General features: G+C 40.5%; 2 protein-coding genes across 3 annotated transcripts in view; one reads left to right on the forward strand and one right to left on the reverse strand.

Moving 5' to 3' along the window:
- Positions 1-25253, forward strand: part of LOC141410440 (sialin-like) — a 345752-nt gene that overhangs the window by 294394 nt on the left and 26105 nt on the right.
- Positions 507-16981, reverse strand: LOC141421613 (CD109 antigen-like). 2 transcript variants are annotated; one of them, XM_074068304.1, is made up of 7 exons: positions 16213-16363; positions 15825-15960; positions 7111-7207; positions 5685-5708; positions 2553-2776; positions 665-736; positions 507-574 (listed from the first exon to the last, which is right to left on the reverse strand). In XM_074068304.1, exons 3-5 carry the CDS (start codon positions 7171-7173, stop codon positions 2555-2557), a joined length of 309 nt encoding a protein of 102 aa, XP_073924405.1. In that variant the 5' UTR covers positions 7174-7207; positions 15825-15960; positions 16213-16363; the 3' UTR covers positions 507-574; positions 665-736; positions 2553-2554. The 2 variants fall into 2 exon arrangements, with proteins under 2 accessions (XP_073924405.1, XP_073924406.1); XM_074068305.1 differs by lacking the exon at positions 5685-5708 and having other exon boundaries at positions 16213-16981.

Here is a 25253-nt window from a genome sequence, read left to right on the forward strand (position 1 = left end):
ATTCTGATTTCTCTTCTGTTCTTAATTTTTGATGACACATAATACTTGTGCATACTTATGGGATATAATATAACATTTCAATACACGTATTTAATGTGTAATGCTCAGATTAAGGTAATTGGCATATCCAGTCCTTCAAACATTCCTTTCTTTCTGTTGGAAAAAAACCCTATTTGTGATTGAGAAGAATACAAAGCTCCACTGGGAGAACTGAATTAGCAAAATTGTCCATGGTGATAGTTATTATTTTCCCTTTCTTACATTTTATGATTTTCCACAATGAATCTATGCTGTCTATCTAACAGAAATTTAAATTTTAAACATAGTATAATTTTTAATTATCTATTTTAAATTGAAAATGCATGTATAGGTGAAGAAAGAAAAAAGATATTTAATTGTGGTGCAAAAAACACAGGATATAGTGTTAAAAATAGTAAGTTAAGTGTAGGCATAAGGTGGACATCATAAGATAATTGTAAAATAGATCATAAACATATTCTATAAGAGATTACCATATAGCTAAATTCCTTCTGTTGTTTGTTGCCACTAACCACCAATGCAAAAGGTGATCCACCTAGACAAAAATAAAAGTAGTTAATATGTACATATCAAGAGCAAGAGAGTCTAATTACATTGTACTTATCAAGCGAGTTTTAGGCATTACCTTTATATTTTCATCTCTTGTTTTTAGCTGGATGTATGGTTTACTAGGAGATGTAAACATGCCATGAACTGCCTACAACAAAAGAAAGAAAAGCTATAAATTTTCATCTTCAATAACCTGGAGAAAAGATGTTACCAGCTGAATAATTACTGAAAGCCTAAATCACTTTCACTTTTTCTCATTCACCAGACATTGGCTCTTCATCATTTTCTAGCTTATACTGTAAAGAATCTGCTGGCTTTAAAAGACAGAACTGCCATATGATCCAGTGATACCACTCCTGGGCATCTACCCAAAGGAACGTAAGTCAGGATACAATAGAGATACCTGTACACCAATGTTCATTGCAGCACTATTCACAATAGCCAAGCTATGGAAACAACCCAGATGCCCTACAAATGATGAATGGATCAAGAAATTGTGATATATATACACAATGGAGTTTTTCTCAACCACAAGAATAATGATATGTGGTTTGAAAGTAAATGGATGCAACTGGAGGACATGATGTTACATGAAGTAAGCCAGTAAGCCAGGCTCAGAAAGACAAAGGCTGCACGTTTTCTCTCATACATAGAAGATAGATCCAAAAGGTAAGCATATACGCAAAAATAGGCATGATCATATGCAAACTCATGTGTAGAATATGTTAGTAAGAGTGAACCACTCTATGGAACTTGGGGAAACAGGGAAAGGGAAAGAGAAAGATAGAGCATCAGTAATATCGCAAAACATAACACTGTGAAGGTAGAAGAATGTGCATTGAAAGCTGCTGAAAAAGGGGGTTGGGAGATAAAGAGGTAAGAGAGAGAAATGGAAGGGGTTGAACAGCCAAAATAAAGTACACCCACAGCGGGGATAAACAGAAAAGCACCTTTGAACATCAACTTAAATATTAATAATAAAGACAGGACTGTAAAATAGGTATAGTGTGTGTCGGGGTCAGGGGTATTTGTGGGACAGGGGAGGGTGAATGAAGGAGAGGAAGGTGAGGGTATATGGTTGATGGACTTCATATACTTACATGAAATAGAACCAAGAAACCTCTTGCAATTGCTTTAAGTGGGTCGGGGAGGGAGGTGAGGGGGAGAGAGGATGGGGATGATCTAACCAATGTACAATATAAACCTAATCAGAACTGTCACTATGAGTCCCCCTCTGTATAACAAAAATATAATAATGAAAAATTTTATAATGAAAAAAAGAATCTGCTAGCTTTAAAACATGGGAATGGATCCATGCTAACATAACCTAGAGGAAAAAAAGCACAGCCCTAAGTTACTTCAGAAACAAAGGTGTTTCATCATGGAACCTGGAAAAGGGGAGAATAAAATGAAAAATACATTCATTCCTTTTTTCAACAACACACAGCTCAAAAAATAGGAAACAAAATACAATATAAAATAAAGAGTAAAAATCAAAGTGGCCATTCTTATGAAGCACCGTGCTCAACCAGTGGTCTAATATGGCAGGGCTGGATAAGCAAAAGAAAGGTCACAGAAATAGTGGGGGATTCTCAGATGAGCCATTCTGGGAAAGACATCCCAAGAAAGGCATGCCAGTGTAAACATAGTCCTCTTTCATTTCAGATCTTTCCAAAATAAAATTTCAAATGACTGAAAAGTCAACCTAAATGAGGGTTGCAGGACATTCACCGTATCTTCATATTGCTGTTCTTCTGTGTTCCTCCAAATCAAGGTAAAAGGTAACATTCAGAGTAACCCTTCCTCACTGTCATTATGCTACTTCTACCATTTTCTCTTATTTTCAAAAAAGATGAAAACATGTCTACTTCCTCTGGACTCTGAGCTCTGACAGGTTGAGTGCTACCCCGAAACTAGAACTGAAAAGGTGCTGCAGTGACATAGTGATGGGAAGCAGACGGCACCTTCAATTGCAGCTCACTGGAATCGTCCAGAATTGGAAATTCAATCTTGAAGATCCCATTTTGGGGGACAGTATAGTTAATGGTCTGGCATTTTCTGTTTCCTGATTTCCACTGCTCCACCTGGTCCAGGAACTGGTACTGTTCCTCTGTGTCACTGCTATTACTACATTATTGTTTCTTTCTTCAGGAGTCAGTCGATTGGTATCAGAACGGGTGGCCTTGACCTAATTGTCAAAACAAGATATTTTTAAAACAGGGAACAAGAAAAGCAAGGACTTAAGTTCAATTGAATCCAGTTTCCCGTACTATTCCCATGAAACCGAACTACTTTCCAGATTCAGTGACCCTTCTCTAGGAGGTGTCTGACCCCACAGTCTCTGCCTTTTAGTTCTATGGCTTCCTCATCTTCCCCAGCTCCACAACAACCTCCTTCACTTCATACCTCTTTTTCTGCATGCTCCCCTCAGTGTCCCTTTTGGGTCACCTTCCCACTCTAAACTCCCTCTAAATGTGGGAATTTGTCAAGGTCATATATTCAATTGTCTATTCTTTACCCTTCCTCAAAGGTCTCAGCATTCCTATGGCTTCACTTGACATCTATTTGTGTTTAGACCTCAAATCTAAAATCCCCACCCTCACCTTGCTCTGGAGCTCATAATATTCTAAAGTTCCATTTCTCTGTAGGAAATTTCTACTTGGATGCCCAGTCACCTCAAATTCAACACATCTAAGAATGAGCAACCATTTTGCCTTTCCTGTTTTTAACTGACACCATAATCTTTATTATTATTATTATTATTATTATTATTATATTGTTTTCCTGGGGGTACATTCTGACATTTACAAACGTTCTTACTATTAATATATCATAGTTGAATTCACCCCCTCCATCATTCTTGTTTATCTCCCCCAACTATTGCTGAAATAGTTTCAACAGGTCTCATTTTTCCATTTACATACATGTGTACATAACATTTTCACTACACTCACCCTCCTATTCCCTTTCCTCATATCCTCCACCCTGCCACTAGTACCAACCCCCAGACAAGACCTGTTTACCTGCTTGTTCTCCATTTTTGAAAAAAGGGAGGTATCTCATCAAATCTCTGATGATGTTAACTACTTAATCTATACAACCGTAAGTCTACCAACTTTTCTGGATTTTGCTTCTTGTATATTTGGAATTATGAGAAGTATAGTGACATTGTAAATATACAGAGCAAGAGATGTCTGGAGATGAATTAAGAGAAGAATATAGGGGCCAGACTGTGAGGATTTGACTTTGCCATGTTTACAAAATTGGACTTTTACCTTACAGACAAGTGTAAAAAAGATAATTTTAAATAAAGAATGTTTTGTTCAAAAAAGAACAAGATACTTTTTTTTGCTTAAGATAGCTATACAGAGAGTTTCACCATAACACTTCAATCTATATGTGTTATTATAACCCAAACTGCTTCCTACCCCCTATTTTTCTTTCCTTTTTTTTTTTTTAGCAGCACTGTGGTTGAACTCAGGGCCTCACATTTATAAGGCAGGTGCTCTACTACTTGAGCCACTCCACCAGCCCTGTTTTGTGTTGGGCTTTTTTCAACATAGGGTCTCATGATGCACTTGCCCCAAGATGGCTTCGAACCACAATCCTCCTGATCTCTGCCTTCTGAGTAGCTAGGATTACAGATGTGAGCCAGCAGCACCCAGCTGACACCACAATTCTTCCAGTCTTACTATCTCTGAATTTTCCCTCACTCTCCCCACTTCTCAAACACCAAGTCCCATATTTTTTCTGCTCCCTCCTCTCTACAAGCACAACTACCATCAACAAGGCTCTTCCTGGCCTCACACCTGGGCTGCACATAGCCCTGCTCAGGCTTTCTAGAAGACTCTCGCCTTATCCCACCCATGTTCATAAGTCTTCTAGGTTTCTCACTGCCCACAGGACAAAGTTTAAACCCCAGGTTTTCCTACTGTTTTCCCACTCCCAGACACAACCCTCTTGTCCAGTCACTATTGTATGAATATGCCCTGATCTTGCGAACCAGAGCTCCCGCTCTTTCAGCTCATCTTACTCTCTACCTCCCACTGCCATGTCCAAACATTTAAAACACTAACAATCTTGAAATACATCATTTAGAGCTTCCTTTCCCATAAAACATCCCTTAATAACCCCCACCCCATCCCCAAACCAGTGCTCCCTCAGTGAACTCCCATTGTTCCACTCTACTCATTTGGAAATGATCATTTGCAGCTTCACAGTTTTTTACTTGCCTTTCAAACTATCTATGTTACCAAGGTCATTAAAATCAGGAACTACCTAAAACTTTTCTTCATATATTCAAGAAGAAGAGACCCCCTTACTTTCTTTAAATCAAGGATTGACTAGCAAGCAGGCATGCCAATCCATTATTTCTATAAGTAACGTTTAGTTGGAACATAGCCACTCTCTTTTGTTTATAAAATGGCAGAGTTGAGTAGCTGTGACAAGAGACCATATGGCTTACAAAGCAGAAAATATTTAGTGTCCAATGCTATGTAGAAAAAGTATACCAGTCCCTGCTTTAAATCCCTATAGAAATTAATTCATGATCCTAATATTACATTGCCTGGAACTGTACTTCTATGCTTAGTTTCTTGGCACCATCACAAAAACTGTGAACTTCAGGCTAGGGACTGGGTCTTTCTTAGCTTTTCAAGCCCAGCCTAGCACCATGTCTTGTATACCATCAAAATTTACTCAGGTAATATTACTTCAACAGTCTCTGAACAAAAAAGAGTATATTTGTTTGATAATTTTGAATACTATATCTTTGCTACAGCTAAAATTACTCATTCTAAAATCAAGTTTAAAGTAAGTTTATGATTGCCCATTAATAAAATCCTCAATGAATAAATCCACATTACTTATTAAATAAATTTTCAGGAAAATATTTTTGTTGTTGTTAGGACCTACTTTAAAAAAATAATATTAGACAAAGGCCATTTGTAAACAATTCTATGTGTCTCACACATCTAAAGAGGAAAAATAATTATCTACTTTTTGGGTTAAATTTTTAAATAAACATGTAAAATATTATTTCCCTTTCATTGAATTGAACTTATTACTACAGCCTTGTAATAAATATACCAACTTACAGTGGCTGTGAAGTTGAGAGATGGCTTCAAAACAATAGAATAATCAAAAAATTCAATGATATAATCATGCTGCTTGAAAAACACATTGGCATTTGCATTTCTTGAGACACCTATTTGGAGAATTGCACAATTTGGAATGCAAAAATATTATTTCGCCACAATTTCTATCCACCCAATTTCTCCATATATGCTACTTGCCAAATGGGTTTGAGGGGATTAAGAAATTAGAGGATACAAGCCTTGTTTCCATATTGGCTTTGACACTAAAAGAACCACATCGTTCTATTATGTTCTTTACGGACTCCTAAACACCCCTACTACTCCATCAGTGACATGAACGTCAGCAAACTAGAGCTACTGAGAGAATGGTACTTTGTTTACTCAGTAATTGGTTAAACTTGTTGAAATACTGACAGGTTCTAATAATTAATCTTTTTTCCAGTACTGGGTTTGAACTCAGGTCCTTGAACCTGCTAGGCAGAAGCTCTTCCACTTGAGTCACACCCCTAGCTCTTATTTTATTATTAAAGGAGAAAACTATTTAGTTAAGATGTCAAACTAAGTGATTTTTAAAAAGGAAGAAGAAGGAAAAACAGAGAAAAAGAAAGAAAGGGAGAGAGGGAAGAGAGGGAGGAAGAGGAGGGAGGAAAAGAGAGAAGAAGAGAGAGAAAGGAAGGAACAAAGGAAGAGAGAGAGAGAGAGACACAGAGAGAGAGAGAGAAAGAAAGAAAGAAAGAAAGAGAAAGAAAGAAGGAAGATAGCTTATCTTGTGGTTTCAGGCTGAAAAATAAAGAAAAGAGTAGAAATGGAAAGTATTGCAAATAGCTATCACATGATTGAAGTACAAACTTGCAAAGAAAATAAGTTTCACTTTTATTATGAGAGTCCTAAAAGTTAAACTAATTAATAGTTGTGATAATTTCAATATTCATTAACATCTTTAGAAAAGCAACAAATACCTCAAATGAAAGTGCTAGTTACAATGAGAGAGATGACAGAGGAGCAGCACATAGACAGCTTTACATTCACTTCAAAGTAATTCTGTCACTGTGGCTACAATTTCTATTGGCCCAGGGATAGACAAATCCATGTGTTCAGAATGCCCATCTGAAAAATCTATTACCTTTTTCATCTCTTCATCATTAAAAAAGAAGTTTGCAGATCCATTTATCTGTTTTGTTTCAAAGTTCAATTATATTTTTCATTTTAGGAATTCAAACACTAGAAATAAAACTCACAACAATAAAATGCTCTGACTGCATTTTAATCACTATAAGTGGGTACATTCTCACTTTTCCAATGCTTTTGGAAAGCTCTTCATTTTCTGATAGTCCACTTTTGTTAGTTCAGTATAAGATCTTGTTTCTAGAAACAAAAAAGTTTAAATTTTCCCCACCACCAGTGATAAAATATCTGCAAAAGTTACCTTAAATTTTTTTGTAATATTTTTCTTCTCTCCCCAAAACGACAGAGGTAAAAATGTAAGCATTATATCTCCTTTCACTGGCTTCCCATATGTATACCTGAAAAACAATAAACGGTTAGTTGTTTTATGATTGTTTTCCTTTTTTATTTTATATTTTCAACATGAGAGTGCCAGAGGGATACAACGGATATACAATTTTCAGTACCATATTTTAAAAGTACATTACTAAAACTATACTTTTACTACAATTTTTTAAAATAAGCACAAACCAGGCATCATGGTGATGCATACCTGAAATCCAAGTATTCTGGAGGCTGAGGTAGGAGGGTTGTGAGTTTAAGACCAACTGGGACCTAACTGATGTCTACAGATATTTCATCCGACAACAGCACAATATACATTCCTCTCAGCAGCCCAGGGAAGTTTCTCCAAAACACATCATATCTTAGGGCACAAAGCAAGCCTCAGCAAGAAAACAGAAATAACCCCCTCCATTCTATCTGATCACAATGCATTAAAACTAGAACTCAACAACAAAAGCAATAGCAGAAAATATGCAAATAACTGGAGACTGAATAACATATGGCTCAACTATCAGTGGGTCACAGAAGAAATAACAGAGGAAATCAAAAGGTCCCTGGAGCTAATGAAAATGAAAATATCACCTACCAGAACCTATGTGACACAGCAAAGGCAATCCTAAGGGGCAAATTTATAGCCATGAGTGCATATATTAAACGGACAGAAAGATCTCCATTAAACAACCTAATACTACCTCTCAAATTCCTAGAAAAACAAGAATAAGCAAAACCCAAATAAAGCAGAAGAAGAGAAATAAAAATAAGGGCCAAAAAATAATGAAATGAGACCCAAAAAAACCATACAAACAATCAACAAAACAAAAAGCTGGTTCTTTGAAAAAAGTAAGCAAGGTTGACAAGTGCCTGACAAATCTGACTAAAATGAGGAGGAAAAAGACCCAAACTAGTAAAATCAGAAGTGAAAAAGGGGGAGATAACAACAAATACCAGGAAAATCATCAGAGACTGCTCTGAGAACCCATATTTCAATAAATTGGAAAATCTTGAAGAAATGGACAAATTTCTAGATACTTATGAGCATCCAAAACTGAGCCTGGAGGATATTAATCACCTAAACAGGACTATAACATATAATGAAATTGAAGCAGCAATAAAGAGCCTCCCAAAAAAGAAAAGTCCAGAACCTGGTGGATTCTCTGCTGAATTTTACCAGACCTTTAAGGAAAAACTAATACCAACTCTTCTTAAACTTTTCCATGAAATAGAAAGGAAGGAACACTGCGTAACTCATTCTATGAAGCCAGTATTACACTAATCCCAAAACTAGACAAAGACACATCCAAAAAGGAGAACTATAGGCCAATCTCTTTAATGAATATTGACATAAAATTCCTCAATAAAATAATGACAAACTGAATCCAACAACATATCAGAAAGATTATTCACCAAGAGCAAGTCGGCTTCATCCCAGAGATGCAGCTAGGTTCAACATATGCAAATCTATAAATGTAATACAGCATATTAATAGAAGCAAAGACATAAACCACACTTGATCGTCTCAATAGTTACAGAAAAAGCCTTTGGTAAGATTCAATACTATTTTATGGTAAAAGCTCTAAGAAAACTAGGAATAGAAGGAATGTACCTCAATATTATAAAGGCTATATATGATAAACCTATAGCCAACATCATACTTAATGGGAAAAAACTGAATCCATTTTCCCTAAAGTCAAGAACAAGGCAAGGATGCCCACTCTCCCCACTCCTATTCAACATAGTCCTGGAATTCCTAGCCAGAGCAATAGGGCAAGTAGAAGAAACAAAAGGAATACAAATAGGTAAAGAAATAGTCAAAGTATCCTTATTCACAGATGACATGACTTTATTCCTTAAAGACCAAAAAAACTCCTAGACACCATAAACAGCTTCAGCAATGCGGCAGGATACAAAATCAACTTACAAAAATCATTAGCCTTTCTCTACGCCAACAATGAATAAATTGAGAAATAATATAGAAAAACAATTCCACTTACAATAGCCTCAAAAAAAAAATCAAATGCCTAGGAATAAACTTAACATAGGATGTAAATGACCTCTACAAGGAGAACTACTAACCACTGAAGAAAGAAATGGCCCAAACAATGTATGTACATATGAATAAATGAATTAAAAAATGAACAAATTTGGAAAAATATCAGTAATCACCGGAGTAAATAGTTAATAGCATTTTATTATTCTATACTCTAATTTTGTGTATACTTAAACTTTTTCATAATGAAAACGTTTTTGTTAAGGCATGTATGCTGAAATGATTTTAAAGGATTATGCTCATCTACTTCCCTTAAGACTATAGGGCATAAGAAACTGAAATAAAAGATAATCTAGGTTTTCAAATCAGATCATTTGCTGTGCAGTGATAAAAGGGGATAGGGTAGGGATGATTGGGCTTAACTGAGTAATGATTGGAATTCTTTTTCCACTGTTATGTTGTTTGGCAATCAAGTCCAAAGGTGAGGTAATTTCCCTAAGTCTGCATCATAGCAGTCATTGTATACCTTCCCATGTCTAAGTAATCAAAATGTCAACTATGAAAACAACAACTGTAAAACATAATTGAAGATGTCAGAAATAGAGGTCAGTAGACAGACACCTGACCCCAGTCCAATCCCACACAAACTTTGGACAGTCCTTGCTATAATTTGGATTTTAAATGTCCCTAAAGGCCTCTTTTTTGTGTGTCTGTGGTACTGGGGTTTGAACTCTGGGCCTACACATTGAGACACTCCATCAGCCCTTTTTTGTGATAGGTTTTTTTTTACAGATAGGGTCTTGTGAACTATTTGCCCAGGCTGGCTTTGAACCTCAATCCTCCTGATCTCTGTCTTCTTAGTAGCTAGGATTACAGAAGTGAGTCATCAATGCCTGGCTTCCCTACAGGCTTTTTAAGGAGGGAAGTTTATTTTGGCTTATGGTTTCAGAGATTTCAGTCAATGGCTACTTGGACCTGTTGCCTTGGAACTGTGGCATCACAGAACATCATGGCAAGAGTGCATAGCAGAAAGTATTTGTTCATCTCATGAGTGGCCGGGAAGAGAGATGAAGAAAAGGGACTAGAGGACTAACATTTCCATCAAGAACATACCTTCAATGATCTAACTTCCTTCCACTAGACCCATCTCCTAAAAGTTCAGCACCTCCCAATAGCACCACAGGTTGGGGACTAAGCCTTTACCACCTGGGCATTGGAGGGACATTCAAAATCCAAGTTTTAATGAGTTATATTTTTAAAGGTTAAATTCATAAAAACAGAATGTAATGAAAGTTGTCAGGGGTTAGAAGGAGGGTGAGATGGAGAGTTGTTATTAAATCTGTATAAAATTTTAAGTTATGTAAGAGGAATAAATTCTGGAGCTATGCTGTACAATATGATGTCTACAACTAATGATACTGTATTATCCACTTAAATGGTCAAGAGGCCCCGGTGCTGATGGCTCATGCTTGTAATCCTAGCAATTTGGGAGGTTGAGATTGGGAGAACTGTGGTTCAAGGACAGCCCAAGCAAATAGTTTGCCAGCCCCATCTCCAAAATAAGCAGAGCAAAATGGACGGGAGGTATGGCTCAAGCAATATAGCAGCTGCTTTGCAAGTGTGAAGTCCTGAGTTCAAACTCCAGGCCCACCAAAAAAACATAAATAAGTCAAGAGAATAGATCTCATATTAACTGTTCTCACAACAACCAAGGAGATGGATGTGTCTAATAGCTTGACTGTGGCGATAATTTCACAGGTGCAGGCAACTAGCTAACCTCATCTAACTGGATGCATTAAATGTGTGCAGTGTTTTGTATATCAATTTTGCCTTAATACAGTGTTTTTCAAATTCTATTGAGTTCGGGGTTTCATTTCTGACCATTAGTTCCTGAGGCACTATGCCTTTTGTTAGTCATAAAATACATGAATTTCTAGGCAGAAAGAATTCTGACCCAAAAGGACTGTCAGGAAGGGCTGATTCAGTAACACTGTGGTTTCACATGCACTTAGGACAGATTTGAACCTTAATCTTCTAATCTGCCCACATCACTCAATTTTCAGTTGCTTTGTATGCATTTTTAGTTCACTTCTGAAGGTAATTCTGTTTCTTGTATGATTCTCTCAGTTGGTATACTATCTGCTCCATTGATATTTTATATTTGCAAATTTTGACTTAAATTTCTCTGAAGTCAAAGAGATAAAACTATGTTTCCTTAAATTTTTCAGGATATTTAAATTTTAGATATCTCTGCCAGGCTTTTCACAGAGGCAATATTAGTTACATCTTTTTTTTTTTTTTTTTTAGTGTCCCCCTCCATCAAGGAAAACTGACAAAGAAAATGCCACATAATTTGTAAACAACTAACAATCCCACATTTTATATACTTACCATTAAAATGAATTTCAAGACTAACCAAAATTGTGCTCAAAAGTTTTAAGATATAGGGCTGGGGGCATGGATCAGTAGTGGAGTGCTTAGCTGGCAATCCTGTCCCCAGGTTCCAGCCCCAGCACCAGGAAAGAAAGGGAAGGAAGGGAAGGAAGAGAAGGGATAGAGGTAGAGAGAGATGTAGAGTTAGAGGGAGGGATAGAGGAAATTAGTTTTAACATGCAAAGGAAACACACAAGGTATAGAAAATAAGGGAATTATAAAGAAGTATCCTCAGGATTTGAATACAAGGAAAGGCAATACATCTTAATCGTAGTAGTGACTGTTGCTGACCTTAGACATATCACTTCATTCAGTTTCCATCTATTAGTTCTCCTCTTCAAAATGGCAATAGTAATACTCATGAGCTGAGGATACAGCTCAGCAGTAGAGTGTTTGCTTACCACGTGTGAGACTCTGGGTTCAATCTGTCAGTAACAGGCAGACAGACAGACAGACAGACAGACACACAATATTCTCACATGTCTGTATGAGGTAAGAATTACACAATTGTCAAGTTGTACAATACTGAGGAAAATCAAACTCTGCTATGAAAATCATGAACATATGCTTTCATATAAACATGACAGAAAACTGCACCTTTCCCCATCTTATTTTGTTTTTATATTGATCACTGTCTGAGGACAACTGACAGGACAGCTGCCTAAATAAAATATGGGGAAAGTGGCTCAGCTTTTCTGAGACCCCCCCACCCCCACATACAGGGGCTTTTCTTCTCTTTTCCTCTCTGCTAATAAACCTTTGGGAAAAAAAAAAAAAAAGAAACGAAGATATGGGAAAATATCCTCATGGAGCACAGACTAATTTTAAAATTCCTTCCTAAAAATATTACCACTCTTCTATGGGAAATACATTATTCATTTAAAACTTGCTCTCTAGAATCTATAAATAAAAATATTTCCCCTAACTTTCATAACTGCCAGGGCAGTACTTTATTTTTCCTTGGATAGTATTAAGAAATATTTCCTTCAGGGTAATTGTATGCTCCTTGAATGCAGAAGGCATGTTTATATACCTTGCATACTCCCATAGCAACCAGGACAGAGCCTGACACATAACATAGGGCTTCAAAAATATCCGTTCTCCCTACTCAAAGCTGGAAATGGAAGATAAGTCAAAATTCCAGATCTAAAGCAATGACTCACCTACTATTAGAGTGTCTTAGATAGCTCTAAAACAATGTGCTACTGTAAAGAGGTATATAGCATACATAAAAGCACTGAGTAAGGAAAAGATTATCAAGGAATCACTAAATAAAAGGTGACATTTACCAAAAAGGACATATAGGAACTCACCATACACATAAACAAACAGGTGGAGGGAACAACACAAGGCAAACATGGTATGTGAAAGGATCAGTGAACAGAACAATGTGTGATGCACACAGAAGGTGGCAGCCACGGAGAAAGATGACACTGAAAATGTGCACTGGGTTTCAAAGATTAATACAGAAGAAAGAGTGTATGTCAATAATTTTATGTTGGGTAGGTACACAACTGATAATTTGTGATATAGTAGGTTAAATGGTTATCTATTATAAAATTAATTCTGCCTTTTTATTATTTTTTAATGTGGCTACTAAAAAATTTTAACTTATACATGTAGCTCGAATTGTATTTCTACTGAACAGTACTGGTCTAGTGTTGGTAAAGGAATTACCAACCAAAAATAAATGAGTACCATCAACAACAATCTTTATACTAGTGTGCAATCAGAAAATAAATGCCACATATAAGGGGTGGGAAATGTCATCTTACACTTTTTTCTTTAATCCTCTTGGGAAGACTCTAAATCAAACAAAAACAACAACAGCAATAAAGTACCTCCACTAGGTCTAGGAAGGTCTACCCAGGGCCCAGATGTTAGTTTCCAATACCATTCTCTTTGGAGAAGTAACAGGGGCAGAGAACATACAAGATGAACCTAGACACAGGCGGTGGTAGCTCAGGCCTGTAATCCTAGCTTCTCATGAGGCAGAGATTAGGAGGATCATGGCCTAACACCAGCCCAAGTAAATAGTTGGCGAGACTCTATCTCAAAAATACCCAGCACAAAAAAGGGCTGGTGGAGTGGCTCAAGCAGTACATCACCTGCCTAGAAAGCATGAGGCCCTGAGTTCAAACTCCAGTACCATAAAAAAAAAAGGATGAACCTAGATAAAACATCTTACTCTACCAGAAAGAAAAGCATTGCTCAAAACCATAACAATGGAAGCATGTAAAAAGATACAGAAGCCAAAAAGAAAGTACTCCCAATCACCAAATCTGAAACAATTTGATCAAGAAAATAAATGACAGAGTATGATACCACCAACAAAATCAATAATCTAGGGATTTAAATCCAGTGTATAAAATAACCTGGACTCTATAATCATATAAATAACTAACTAAATAAATGGGGCAGAACAAGCAAGTCTCCCATAACAAAACAGTTGTGCCTTCAAAGTGCTGGAGCATAACTCCCCACCCTTTAAGTGTAGGCTGCACATACTGATTTCCTTCCAAATAGCAAAGTATGGAAAGGGAGTAAAACAATAATTTTGGACTGTAATCATGGCTAAAGAGATGGAGTGCCTGCCTTGCAAGTGTGAAGTCCTAGTTCAAACCACAGTACCACCAAAAAAGAATTTTTTTGCAGTGGAAAAAACCTAACAGACCCTAATTCAGACATGAAATGAAGCTTAACATAATTAGTAGTAATCATCAGTGATAAGTCATGTTGTCAGCACATTCCCTGGAAATTATGTGAGGAGAATGGCTCTACAGCCTTTCTCTAAAACAACCCAATTAATTTTAAGGAAAACATCAGACAAATCCAAACTGAGAGACTTTCTATAAATCCTACCAATACTCTACAAAACTGTCAAGGTCAGCAAAAATGAGGAAGGTGTGAGAAACCATCATAGCCAAGAGGAACCCAAGGACACACAAGGACTTAACGTAACATAACATCCTAGATGGATCCTGGGACAAGAAAAAAATCCAAACAAACTATGAATTTCAGTTAATAATACTTATCAATATTGGCTTAATAGTTGTGATAAGTGTGTCATACTAATGATAACAGATCATGTTAGGCAAAAGGTATAGAAAACTCACTGTACTGACTTTGAACCTTTTCTGCAAACCTAAAATTTCTCAAATAAAAATTGTACTAAGGTTCTAGTGCATGACTCAAGTGGTAGAGGGCCTGTCTCGCAAGTGGAAGGCCCTGGGTTCAAACCTTAGTACTGCCAAAAAGTAAAAATAAAATTAAAAATTAACAAGTTTTTTTAAAAAGAGACTTGCTTTACTTTGAAATCTTTCAAGACTGTTGGAATCTTTATTCCCTTGGCCAAGTCCTTTATAACCTTACTATTCAGTGTGGTCATCTGGAAGATGGTTAGCAACCCAGAGTGTCACACCCACCTCAGATGTGTTGGGGTTCTCAGACAAACAGAACCAATGGGGCGGGGTGGGGGGAGGAGAGGGAAATAGAGAGAGGGGTATGAATATGGTATTGCTTCTACAGTCCCCAAACCCAGGAGAAGGATGGTGGAAGTGGAGGGTACAAGGGTGTGAATGAAATCTGAATTCAGTCTGCTATAGAGAATCCCCACTTTACTTAGGGGAAAAAGGGACTGTAGGGAGGCTGGTATTTTTGTTCTAGTCATTATAGAGGGCAATTAGCTTTACAGATTATGAATTAACCTGACCCCTCAGTGTTGACGCATAAAATTCCACACCAGGCCTGCCGAATCAGAATGCACTTTTTTTCTTTTTCTATACTGTTACTTGAATTCAGGGCCTACACCCTGAACCATTCCAGGAGCCCTTTTTTATGATGGGTTTTTTTGATAGAGTCTCTGGCACTATTTTCCCCAGCTGACTTCGAACCACGATCTTCCTGATCTCTGCCTCCTGAGTAGCTAGGATTACAAGAGTGAGCCACCAGGGCCCGGCTCAAAATGCACATTTTAAAAGTATCCGCTCCGTGACTGTGTACATATTCGAGTATGAGTGGCACATCTCTACAATCCTCAGAGTTTGAAATCCACCTGGCAATTTTAGTCGCCAGATCTTTCATGTTTTAATTTGATCAGGAAGTATAGGGATGCCCGCAGAAGGCCTCCCACCTGGACCTCACCAATCCTCTTACCTGGCTTACTGAATTATTGCTTGCAACCTTCCCGGATGGCAGCTACCACATCTTACCTTTTCCGTCTGTCTCCACAGAGATGACCTTTATTGCCCAAACAGCTCCAGGCCTGCCCTGCCACGGCCACTGGTTCGTGTTTCCTAGTTCCTCTTTCTTAGAGTCAGCAACTAGGAGAATCTGAGGGAACTAGATCTGCAAGGAAACGCACACATCAGAGGATTAGACAGGCTGAACCACGGGCCACCCCTATATCGGGCTGTTTTCCCCTAGAGAATCAGCCATTTCACTGGACTCTATTATTTCCATTTGCAGTTGTTCTACCTCAAAAGCTATTTTAGGAAAGACCTGCAGTCACGGGGTAAACGGCACAAAGGTTGCTAATATTCCCATCAATTTGGCGACTGACAACTGAGCGTCAAGCGCGCACCACTTCCCTAGTCTTACTTAGAGACTCGAATCGCCGTGCAAGACCCAGGCTTCGAGTCACCCAGCTCCTCCAGCGCGGCCTCGCGCTTTACGACGGTCGGCGGCGGGACGTTCCCAAGAGCACCCGCGGCCACGCCGGCCCCGCCCACCAGACCGGAACTCCGGAACCTTGCTTTCCCCGCCCAGACCTAGGCCGGCGCTGCCGGAACCTAAGATGGTGGGGGACGCAGTAGGCAAGGCCGGCTCTGGGCCGGGCCTCGGTGACAAGACGGGGCGGGGGCGGGGCCAACGCCCGCGCCCCGGCCCCTCCGGGCCAGCGCGGCCCCAGGGCCTGGGCTGTGGGCCCGAGCGCTCCTCCTTGCAGAGTCGCCAGCACCTCAGCTGTGGCAGGCATCGTGAGGCCCACGGCTCGGGGTCCGGCTGTGAATGATGAGGACGAGAACACGGACAGCACCCCGCTCCTGCACGGCGCCTGGAAGCCGAAGCCGGTGAGCGGCGGGACAATCGAGGGGCGGTGGGCCGGCGACACTCCCGGGACGGGCGGTGGTACCGGCGCAGGTGTGTCCCATCCAGGGTACCGACATCCTGGCGGGCCGGCGGGAGCTGTCAGGCGCAAGGGGGCTCAGCGGAGGGGAAGCCCATTCAGGGACCAGCCCGACCGGCCTGTCCGGTGCAGGGACGCCCTCGGGCGGAACCCCGGCAGGTGCAGGTGCAGGTGCAGCCCCACGGGGCCCGCCCGCGGTAGTGCCCACCCAGGGAAGAACCACCTGGGAGGGACCTGCAAATCAATGAGCCGAGGCCAGACAGAGCCTCTGGCTCCCTTCCCTGCGACCGCCAGGTTTCCGCAGCTGCACATCAGCAAGCATGTGATCTGGTGGCTCCCGGGCGGGGAGGACAGATGAAAAAGCATAGGGTCAACATTTGTGGGTGTGCGGAGTAGTCATTGCATAACCCAGCGAACATCTGCCATTGTGCTGAAAGACACAAAAGATCGCAGACTTTTCAGGGTTTTTCCGTGTACGATTTCTATTAGGAAACAGTTCGGTTATCGTCAACATAGGGTATTTATCGAGCTCTATGGTAATTGGCCAAAGTTGTAACAAATTGAAAGGGAAGTACTTCAAAAAGTATCATCCCAGAATCTAGAGAAACTACAGGATTTGCTATTTGATACTTTTGTAATGTAGCTTCTTAAAAAGTAATAATAAAAAAAAACCTAAAGAGCAAATTTGATTGCATGCATTCCATAGTATCAAAGGCGTGCATGACAAATAATTAAATTGGAAATAGAACTTTTGTTGACCAAGGTCTCTCCTTTTTATTTGTTTTTAACATTACCAGACGGTGGCAGTAGATGTGGCAACATTATTTTTCCATCTGGCATGTGAGAGCTTATTTTAGTCAAGGTTGAAGAGAAATATTATATCAAAGTAACATTTTATCCAAAAATCTTAGTTCCATAAACTGATGTGGCTTATGCTGTTAAAATTAGTTGGCCAAGTGACTGAAGTGGTAGAGTGCCTGCCTAGCAAGGGTGAGACCCTGGTTTCAAAGCCCATTACCGTGGGAGAGGGAAGGACAAGGGACAGACAGACACTGATATAATCTTACTTTGTAAAATAGTCCAAATGCGTTAATAGAGACTACTGTACTCAGTTGCAATTGGAATACATATGTGGTCAAAATTTAGCTCAAATGTCAAACATCATTCATTGTCAGAAAATGCATATTGAAACCACAGTGGGCCATTATATACTCCTAGAATGGCTAAAATTCAAATCAGTGCTGACAAAGAGCTGAAATAACTACAACTTAGTTGGTTGGTGAATGGATAAACAAATTGTGTATCCGTAGAATGCAATACTACTCAGTAATAGAAAGGGACAAAAAACTGATCCACATAACATGAATACACTTCAAAAACATGCTGAGCAAAAGAAGTCACCATTTTAGTATGTGATCTCATCGATATGGAGTTTTAGGACAAGTAAAACTAATATGTAATAACATAGTGCAAATCAGTGATTGCCTAGAAGCTGTGGGCAGGAGGGAATCTACAAAAAAGCACTGAGGTACTTTGGGGGATGATATGAAAGTTTTACATCCTGATCTTGATTGGATTAAACATTAGTCACTTTCATTATACTTTGATAAAGTTGAAAGAAAAGAAGCCAGGCATGTAATCCCAGCATTTATGAGGCTTGAGGCAGGAGGATGAGTTCCAAGCCAGCCTAGGCTACATAGTGAGACACTGTCTCCAAAACAAAACATATTTAGGGGTGTGTGTGTTTCTGGAACATGCCAGTAGGAAATCAGCTGTACCTTATCTGTGCCTAAGCATATTGTTTTCTTTTTCTGAAGAGAAAGGCCGAGGAAATGTCCTAACCATAAAATTTTATAGCTGTAAAAAGACCCAAGGCTCCCACTTAGCATAGTGTCATTTTTATGCCAGCAGTGAGGGCCAAATAGGCTTAGTCAGTTGCAGAAGCTTGCACACAGTGGTAGAGACTAGACTCCAAGGTCCCTTGGATTTTAGTCCTAACCTCCTTCCTGGACACATAGTGCTACATGTATGTTACATTCAAGAAATTTCTACTTGAGATCCAGGTTCTGATGCACAGAAGACAGGCAGGAATTTCAGGGTTCTTGGGTCCATTCTGAGAATGAAAGCAGCAGAGGTCGGAAAGATTTTATTCATAGAGAAGAGAAAGGCTTCATGGGGGCATGAAGGGGGACCCAGAAACTGGTGATCCTGTGGGTCAGCTTGGGGATTGGGTTTTTATAGCCTTTTTTATTGCCTGAGGACTGAGATGTGTGTCAGGTGCAAACAAACAAGTTTCCTGGGAAGGAGAGGTGTCTCCTTGACCAATTACCACCTTTTAGGACCTCCTGCAGTTAGTCCTTTAATTCCCCTCTCTCAGTGATCACCCTAACTGCTCTTAGGGACAGGGATAAGTCTATTCAGTGACTGCTTCCTGCTGACAGGGGGCGATGAAGGGGCCCGCAGCATCAGGGCTGACCATGAGAAGGGTTATCAAGGGGACCGAGATAGTAGGTCATTTTCATGTTCATCAGGAGCATCTGTAGTTTGATGGATTCTAGGCGAGAGGCAAGAAACTTGTCACATAAGTTTAAAATGCAAGGCCCAAACACAAGCAAGAGAATAATGGCAACTATAGGCCCCAGAACAGGTAGGAACCAATCCTGGAGGGGAGCCAGGATTTTATTTGGTTCCATACCTATGTAGAATCCTGAGTTTTGAGAGACTGTTCTCGCAGCCACTTAGCCTGTTGGAGAATGTAGTCTGCAGGTTCCTCTAGGATGCCTAAAGTGTTTATTTATGTGCAATAGGAGGTATTGGCAATAGCATATTGGTCTTGTTTAGCCAAAACAAAATCTAGGACCAGGCAAGAGACAATAAAGACCTTCATATGTCCTTAATGTCAAGGCGTACCTGGTCTGAGGTGCTCTCTACTACTTTGATTAGGTTTTTTTACAGTTACATGATTCACAGTCACCCCATAGCTGATTCCAGCTACAGCTGCAATCCATGCTGAAAACTATTAGAGTAACTTCCCTTTTGAGTTTAAAATTCTCACTAGGTCATGTGGGGTGTAAAGTGGCAGGAGCTGGCTTAGCATCAGTTTTTCATCTTTAGGCACGAGAAGGCTAACTGTAGCAACTGCTGGAAGACATCCTGGCCATCCCTTGGCTATCTGATCTGATTCTTTGCTTAAGTAGCCCACTGGCTGGGGAGTGATGTCCCGGAGCTGAGTCACCACTCCCAGGGTCAGTCCTTCCTTTTCATAGACATATAATTGAAACTTCTCCTGAACCGGGAGACCCAGGGCTGGAGCTGTCATAAAGGCCTTTTTTAACTGGTGGAATGTATTTTCTTATTTGTCATCCCAAATAATAAAGGGCCGGGGGGATCCTTTTTTGTTTCCTTAGGGATTTGATATAAAGACCTAAATATGTAACCCTGTACTGACCCAATTGGGCTTTTTCTTTAGAGATTATTTATTCTCTGTCTGCTAGGAAGTTTAGTAAGGATTCAGTGGCTCGTGAAGTGACAGGCTCAGTCAATTCACAGAGGAGGAGGTCATCTACATATTGTAGCAGAGGAGCTTGTGGATATTGCCACTCTGCCAAGTCTTGGGTTAGAGCCAACCCAAAGAGGTGGGGGCTGTCTCTGAATCTCTGGGGGAGGACAGTCCAGGTGACCTGTCCAGACTTTCCTGAGGGGTCCTCAAAGGCAAAGATAGATTGACTTTTAGGATGTAAGGGAATGCAAAAGAAGGTGTCCTTTAAGTCCAGGACAGAGTAGTAAGCAGTACCTGGAGGTATTTGGGCTAAAAGTGTATAGGGATTTGGAACTACAGGGTGGAGAGGCACTACTGCTTTGTCGATCAGGCAGAGATCTTGGACTAGCCTCCATTTGTTATGTCCCTTCCTGAAACCAAGAATAGGAGTATTGTATGGGCTGAAGCATTCTACTTGCAGGCCCCATCTTTTTAAGTCTTTGATTATGGGAATTAGTCCCTCCTTAACTTCTGGTCTTAAAGGGTATTGTTTTTGATGGGGAAACCAAGAGGGATCCTTCAGATGAATTAGGACTGGGAACACTGTTCGTGCCCATCCCACCGTATGTCTGTCTGTCCACACTGTGGGGGGGGGGGTCTCCTGTTCCTCTATCGGGGCAACGAAAAGTACTCTCCTGGGGATAAAAGGAGCTACACCCCCAAGTTAGAAGGTCTTGCCCTAGCAGAGGAGTAGGGATTTCTGAGACAATTTAAAAGGAATGACAGCAGTGGAAATCTCCCCAGGAGCAGGCTAGAGGTTTAGTGAAATAATGCTCTAGGAGCTGGCCTGATAGGCCTCAAACAGTAATTTTCTTGGAGGACCTGGGTCAGGAGAGAAAGGAATAGCTGAAATGCTGGCTCCAGTTGAAGCTTTCTATGGATATCTGGGGCTGTGTTAGAAATTTATCTTTTAGGATGATTTCCTCTTCCTGTGACTCTGATACAATGTTGATATGCTCTTGTAAACATCCTTAAGTCTCTGTAGGAAAGCTATGGGGTTTCTACAGGTCCTTGCTGCACAGCTGTGACTTGGGAGTAATTAAGGGGTTTTACCTTGGCTCTCTTAGTTCCCCAAGAATGCAGTGGATGAAATGATTACAGCTCCATTCATCCTTGTCCTTTTCAGGGTCCCACTTAGGATCATACCTAGGTACTGCCTGATCTCCTGTTGGAACTGGGAATCAGGGTTCCCTTTTAGGTATCCAATGTCTTTGTCTTTCTTCTCCCTCCCCCTCCTCCTCCTGTGAGGGCCCAGTCTGAGATAGGGCTACAGGGCTACATTTATATAAGTGATAATCATCCCCAGCTGTAGCTGCCTGATCTAGTACTGGCTGTTCCTCCAGAGAAGAATGTCATTATTGGGGGCCCTTGGGCATTAGATGGGTTTTTTTGGTTCTGGTTCCTCAAGAAAGTTTGGGGGCTTTTTGGAAAGGGTCACCATGGTCTAGGTATCCAGCCTGCATTTGCTCAGCCATTTTGGGTGGTCTCTTAGGTGAAAGAAAAGTTGAATATATGGGACTTGAGTCCACTTTCCCTCCTTTTTACAGAACATATCTAATTGAAGAATAGTATTATAATTAATCTCCCTCCTTCTGGCCATCTTTCCCCATCTCCCAGAGGATACTGTGGCCAGGCCTGTGTTCAGAAAAACTTGAGTTGTTTTGGCTGAAGACTTTCTGGATGAAGGTCTTTCCAGTGTTTTAGTAAGCAGGCAAGGAGGAATCCTTCCAGGATCCTTTAAGCCTGATTCCCCATCTAAAAAGGGAAGCTAGGGAAAATTGATCACATTAACAGAGGTTTTCTCCTTTTACCTAGGCGTCCTCAGGTGAGGAGAAACTCTACATGGGAGACGGTGTCCCTCTCTCCCTTGCTCTCCTGCCCCTGCCACCTGTGGCTAAGGTCATGGGGAAGACAGGTAAGTCCGGCTGCAACCACCCCACCAGAGTGCCCTCTGATCAATTTTTTATCTATTCATTTTGACTTGCCTGTTTGCCTTGTGACCCAGGTACGTGGTTCTCCTCTACCAGCTGAAGGCTTTTAATTCTAAAACAACTCTTATCAAAGTAACCAAGAGGGCTTACATGGCCAGAGAGAGGACCCCTGCAGAGGCATGGACGGGGACTCCTGAAGAGGTAGACTTTGTCCCTCTATATCTCCTATGAGACATATATATTTTCTATGAAAAGAGAGGAAGCATCTGAAGGCATTGTTTTGTTTTGTTTTGTGTTTTCCTGTAGTAAGGGACAAAAATCATAGAAGACCTTTGAGGTCTCTATCCCTTTAACTGGTTCCCCCCCCCCGCCCCAGGGCAGACTATGGAACCTGCTTAGCCAGATAAGCCCAAGTTAGAGAGCAGCACTTTCTGGTGTCTGTCATGGGGGATGTAGGGATCTCTCCCGGACTCAGCTGAAGACGGAAGCCCACTGCTATTTAGGTCAAAGTGGGGAGACCACTCATCCTGATCTAAAAGGGAAGAGGAAGAAGAAGCTGAGGATTGGGTGAAGGAGAGTTTCCAGGCTCAACCATCAGGGATTATTGGTCATCACTGCTATCTAGGTCAATCCTGGCAGAGGCAATACTGGAGCACTGGAAGCGAGGGGTGACCTCCAAACTTGGGCGTGGGAACCGTGAAGAAAGTGTAGAGATCAGATTGTCTGTTTGCCCCAGACATGGCTGGAGGGGTTCCGATACTTAGCCACCTTTGGAGCCTCAGGGTGGGTCAGGAAGTTGAATCTTCAGCCTTCAGGTGTCACCGGGGAGTTGCCCAGGTCAGAGCACCCTTATACCTTGAAGAGAAACTTTCCTTTCTACCAGCTGTTTTCAGACATTTTCATAAGCAGGTCAGATCTTGAAAGGGAGAGAGTTTAAGGAGGGAGGGAGCCAAGAGTTAAGAGGAAAAAAGCCTGGGTGCACTGAGGTTTTAGCTGTGCCCCTGTAGCATTGGCAGTCTGGTATAAGCCCCCCAGCTGGACTCTGATTTCTCGGGTTGCCTGCCTTGCAGCTGTAGAAGGCTTAGGGCTTTTCCTCAGGTTCCCAAGGGAGAAACCCTCCTTAATGAGAGAGAGAGGGAAAGAGAGAGGAGAAAGAGAGAGAGAGAGAAAGAGAGACAGTGAGTCAGCTTGAGAGTTCCACCATAGCTAAGGCGGGGGGATGGGTTGGTGCTCTGCTATAAGACAGACTCCATCGGCATGCCAGACGATCACAACCATTTCCTAGGCAGTCCCCTCCAGTTTGGTGCAACCTGTACCAACCTCAGGTGAAGAAGTGTCCCTCTATGGTCACCAAATATGATGCACAGAAGACACACAGGAATTTTCAGGTGTTCAGGGTTCTTGGGTACACTCTGAAATGAAAGCACAGCCAGACTCCAGCAGCAGAGGGCAGAAAGACTTTATTTGTAGAGAAGAGAAAGGCTGCATGGGGGCATGCAGGGGGAACCGCAAACCCGTGGTCCTGTCAGTCAGGTTGAAAATTGGGTTTTTATAACCTTTTTTGTTGCCCGAGGGCAGAGATGTCTCTCAGGTGCAAAGGAAGGAGAAATGTCTCCTAGGAAGAGAGAAATGTCTCCTTCCTAGGAAGGAGAAATGTCTCCACCCAATTATCACCTTTTGGGACCTCCGGCAGTCTATCCATCAGTTTCAATGGCTTCACCTGTAATCTTATTTACTCAGGAGTCAGAGATTGGAAGGATCAAAGTTCAAAGCCAGCCTGGAGAAATAGTTTGTGAGATCCTATCTTGAAAAAAAAAAACACACAAAAAAAAGGGTTGGTGGAGTGGCTCAAGGTGTAAGCCCTGAGTTCAAACCACAGTACTGCAAAAAAAAAAAAGAAAGAAAGAAAGAAAAGGAAAGAAATTTCTATTTGAAAAATGCTTTATCATTTTTACTTGATCCTTCGCAAATTTGAAAATATTCCACTTCTACCTGACCATAAGTAATGGGACATGATTTTAAATTAAGAAAAGTGTTTTTTTATTAACAGAGCTAAAGTTAGGATATGTTTCTTTACTGTTAAGAATTAATACCTCTCAGTTTGATATGACAGAATTCTCAGTACCCAGCTCTGTCACTCCTCTCAATGAAGCACCTGCTTTCATTGAGCCTGAGGAAATTCAAAGATGCACACCAAAACAATGGGAGAAGGGTGGCTCAGTACTGATAACAGTAAGTCTGCAGGTTTTTCTTCCTAATTTAGATATGGGAAATGGAGGGTATTAAATAAAAGCAAAGTTTTTCCTGCTATACATAAAAATTCGTTCATCATAGTTTCCATCAGTTGAAGGCTTGCTTGTATATAAGTGGGATATCTCTTGTATTTGATTATTGATTGATTATTTGTATCAGTTCAAAATTCTGTTGCACCAATGATGTGCTCACTCATGATACAAGAAGTCAGCTTTAGGGGTTCTAATACATTACTTGTGTTTACAAAACAGCATAGATCTGAGAGCTGAGTGCCTAATTTTCAGTCCCAACTCCACTAACTAGCTGTGTGAGTGTTGCCATGTCAACTAACCTCTCTGTGCTTCCTTTATCTATAAATCAGGAAAAGTAATATACTTTAATATAAAGTTATTGTGAGAATTAAAATGAACTAGTAGAAAGGGCTTAGAATAGAGTTTGGCACATGTTAGTTTTTATCATCATCATCACAGACCATTTGCTGTTTGTATTCCTCAGAGAACTTAGTACTGAAAAAGGAGGGTCCCATTCTTCATGGTCACACTCTGCTGGAATTTGTGATTATTTGTGATTTTCTGGCTTATAAATACAGAAACTTGCATGCATCCTGTGCTTTGTTTCCACTGGTTTTAGTTTAGGGTACTTGCCCTACTCTTCTTTTAGTAGAAGGAAGAGTTTACATTCAAAGCCACAAGCATACCAGTTCTACCAGACACGGCTCTAGGCGCTGGGAATACATAGCAGTGAACATCACAGAACAGAAGCCTCATAGAACTTTTATATTCCAGTATGTATT

The sequence above is a fragment of the Castor canadensis genome, chromosome 3 (assembly GCF_047511655.1).
Source record: "Castor canadensis chromosome 3, mCasCan1.hap1v2, whole genome shotgun sequence".
Classification (NCBI taxonomy): domain Eukaryota; kingdom Metazoa; phylum Chordata; class Mammalia; order Rodentia; family Castoridae; genus Castor; species Castor canadensis.

Excerpts from the sequence above, each read along its gene's own strand:
- LOC141421613 (XM_074068304.1), bottom strand. The coding sequence starts at position 7,173 with ATGCTTACATTTTTACCTCTGTCGTTTTGGGGAGAGAAGAAAAATATT. Across the intron at positions 5,709-7,110 it reads ATATTACAAAAAAATTTAAG|CCATCTCTCAACTTCACAGC; the intron begins GTAACTTTTGCA and ends ATTGTTTTGAAG. Across the intron at positions 2,777-5,684 it reads CTCTCAACTTCACAGCCACT|GTCAAGGCCACCCGTTCTGA; the intron begins GTAAGTTGGTAT and ends TTTGACAATTAG.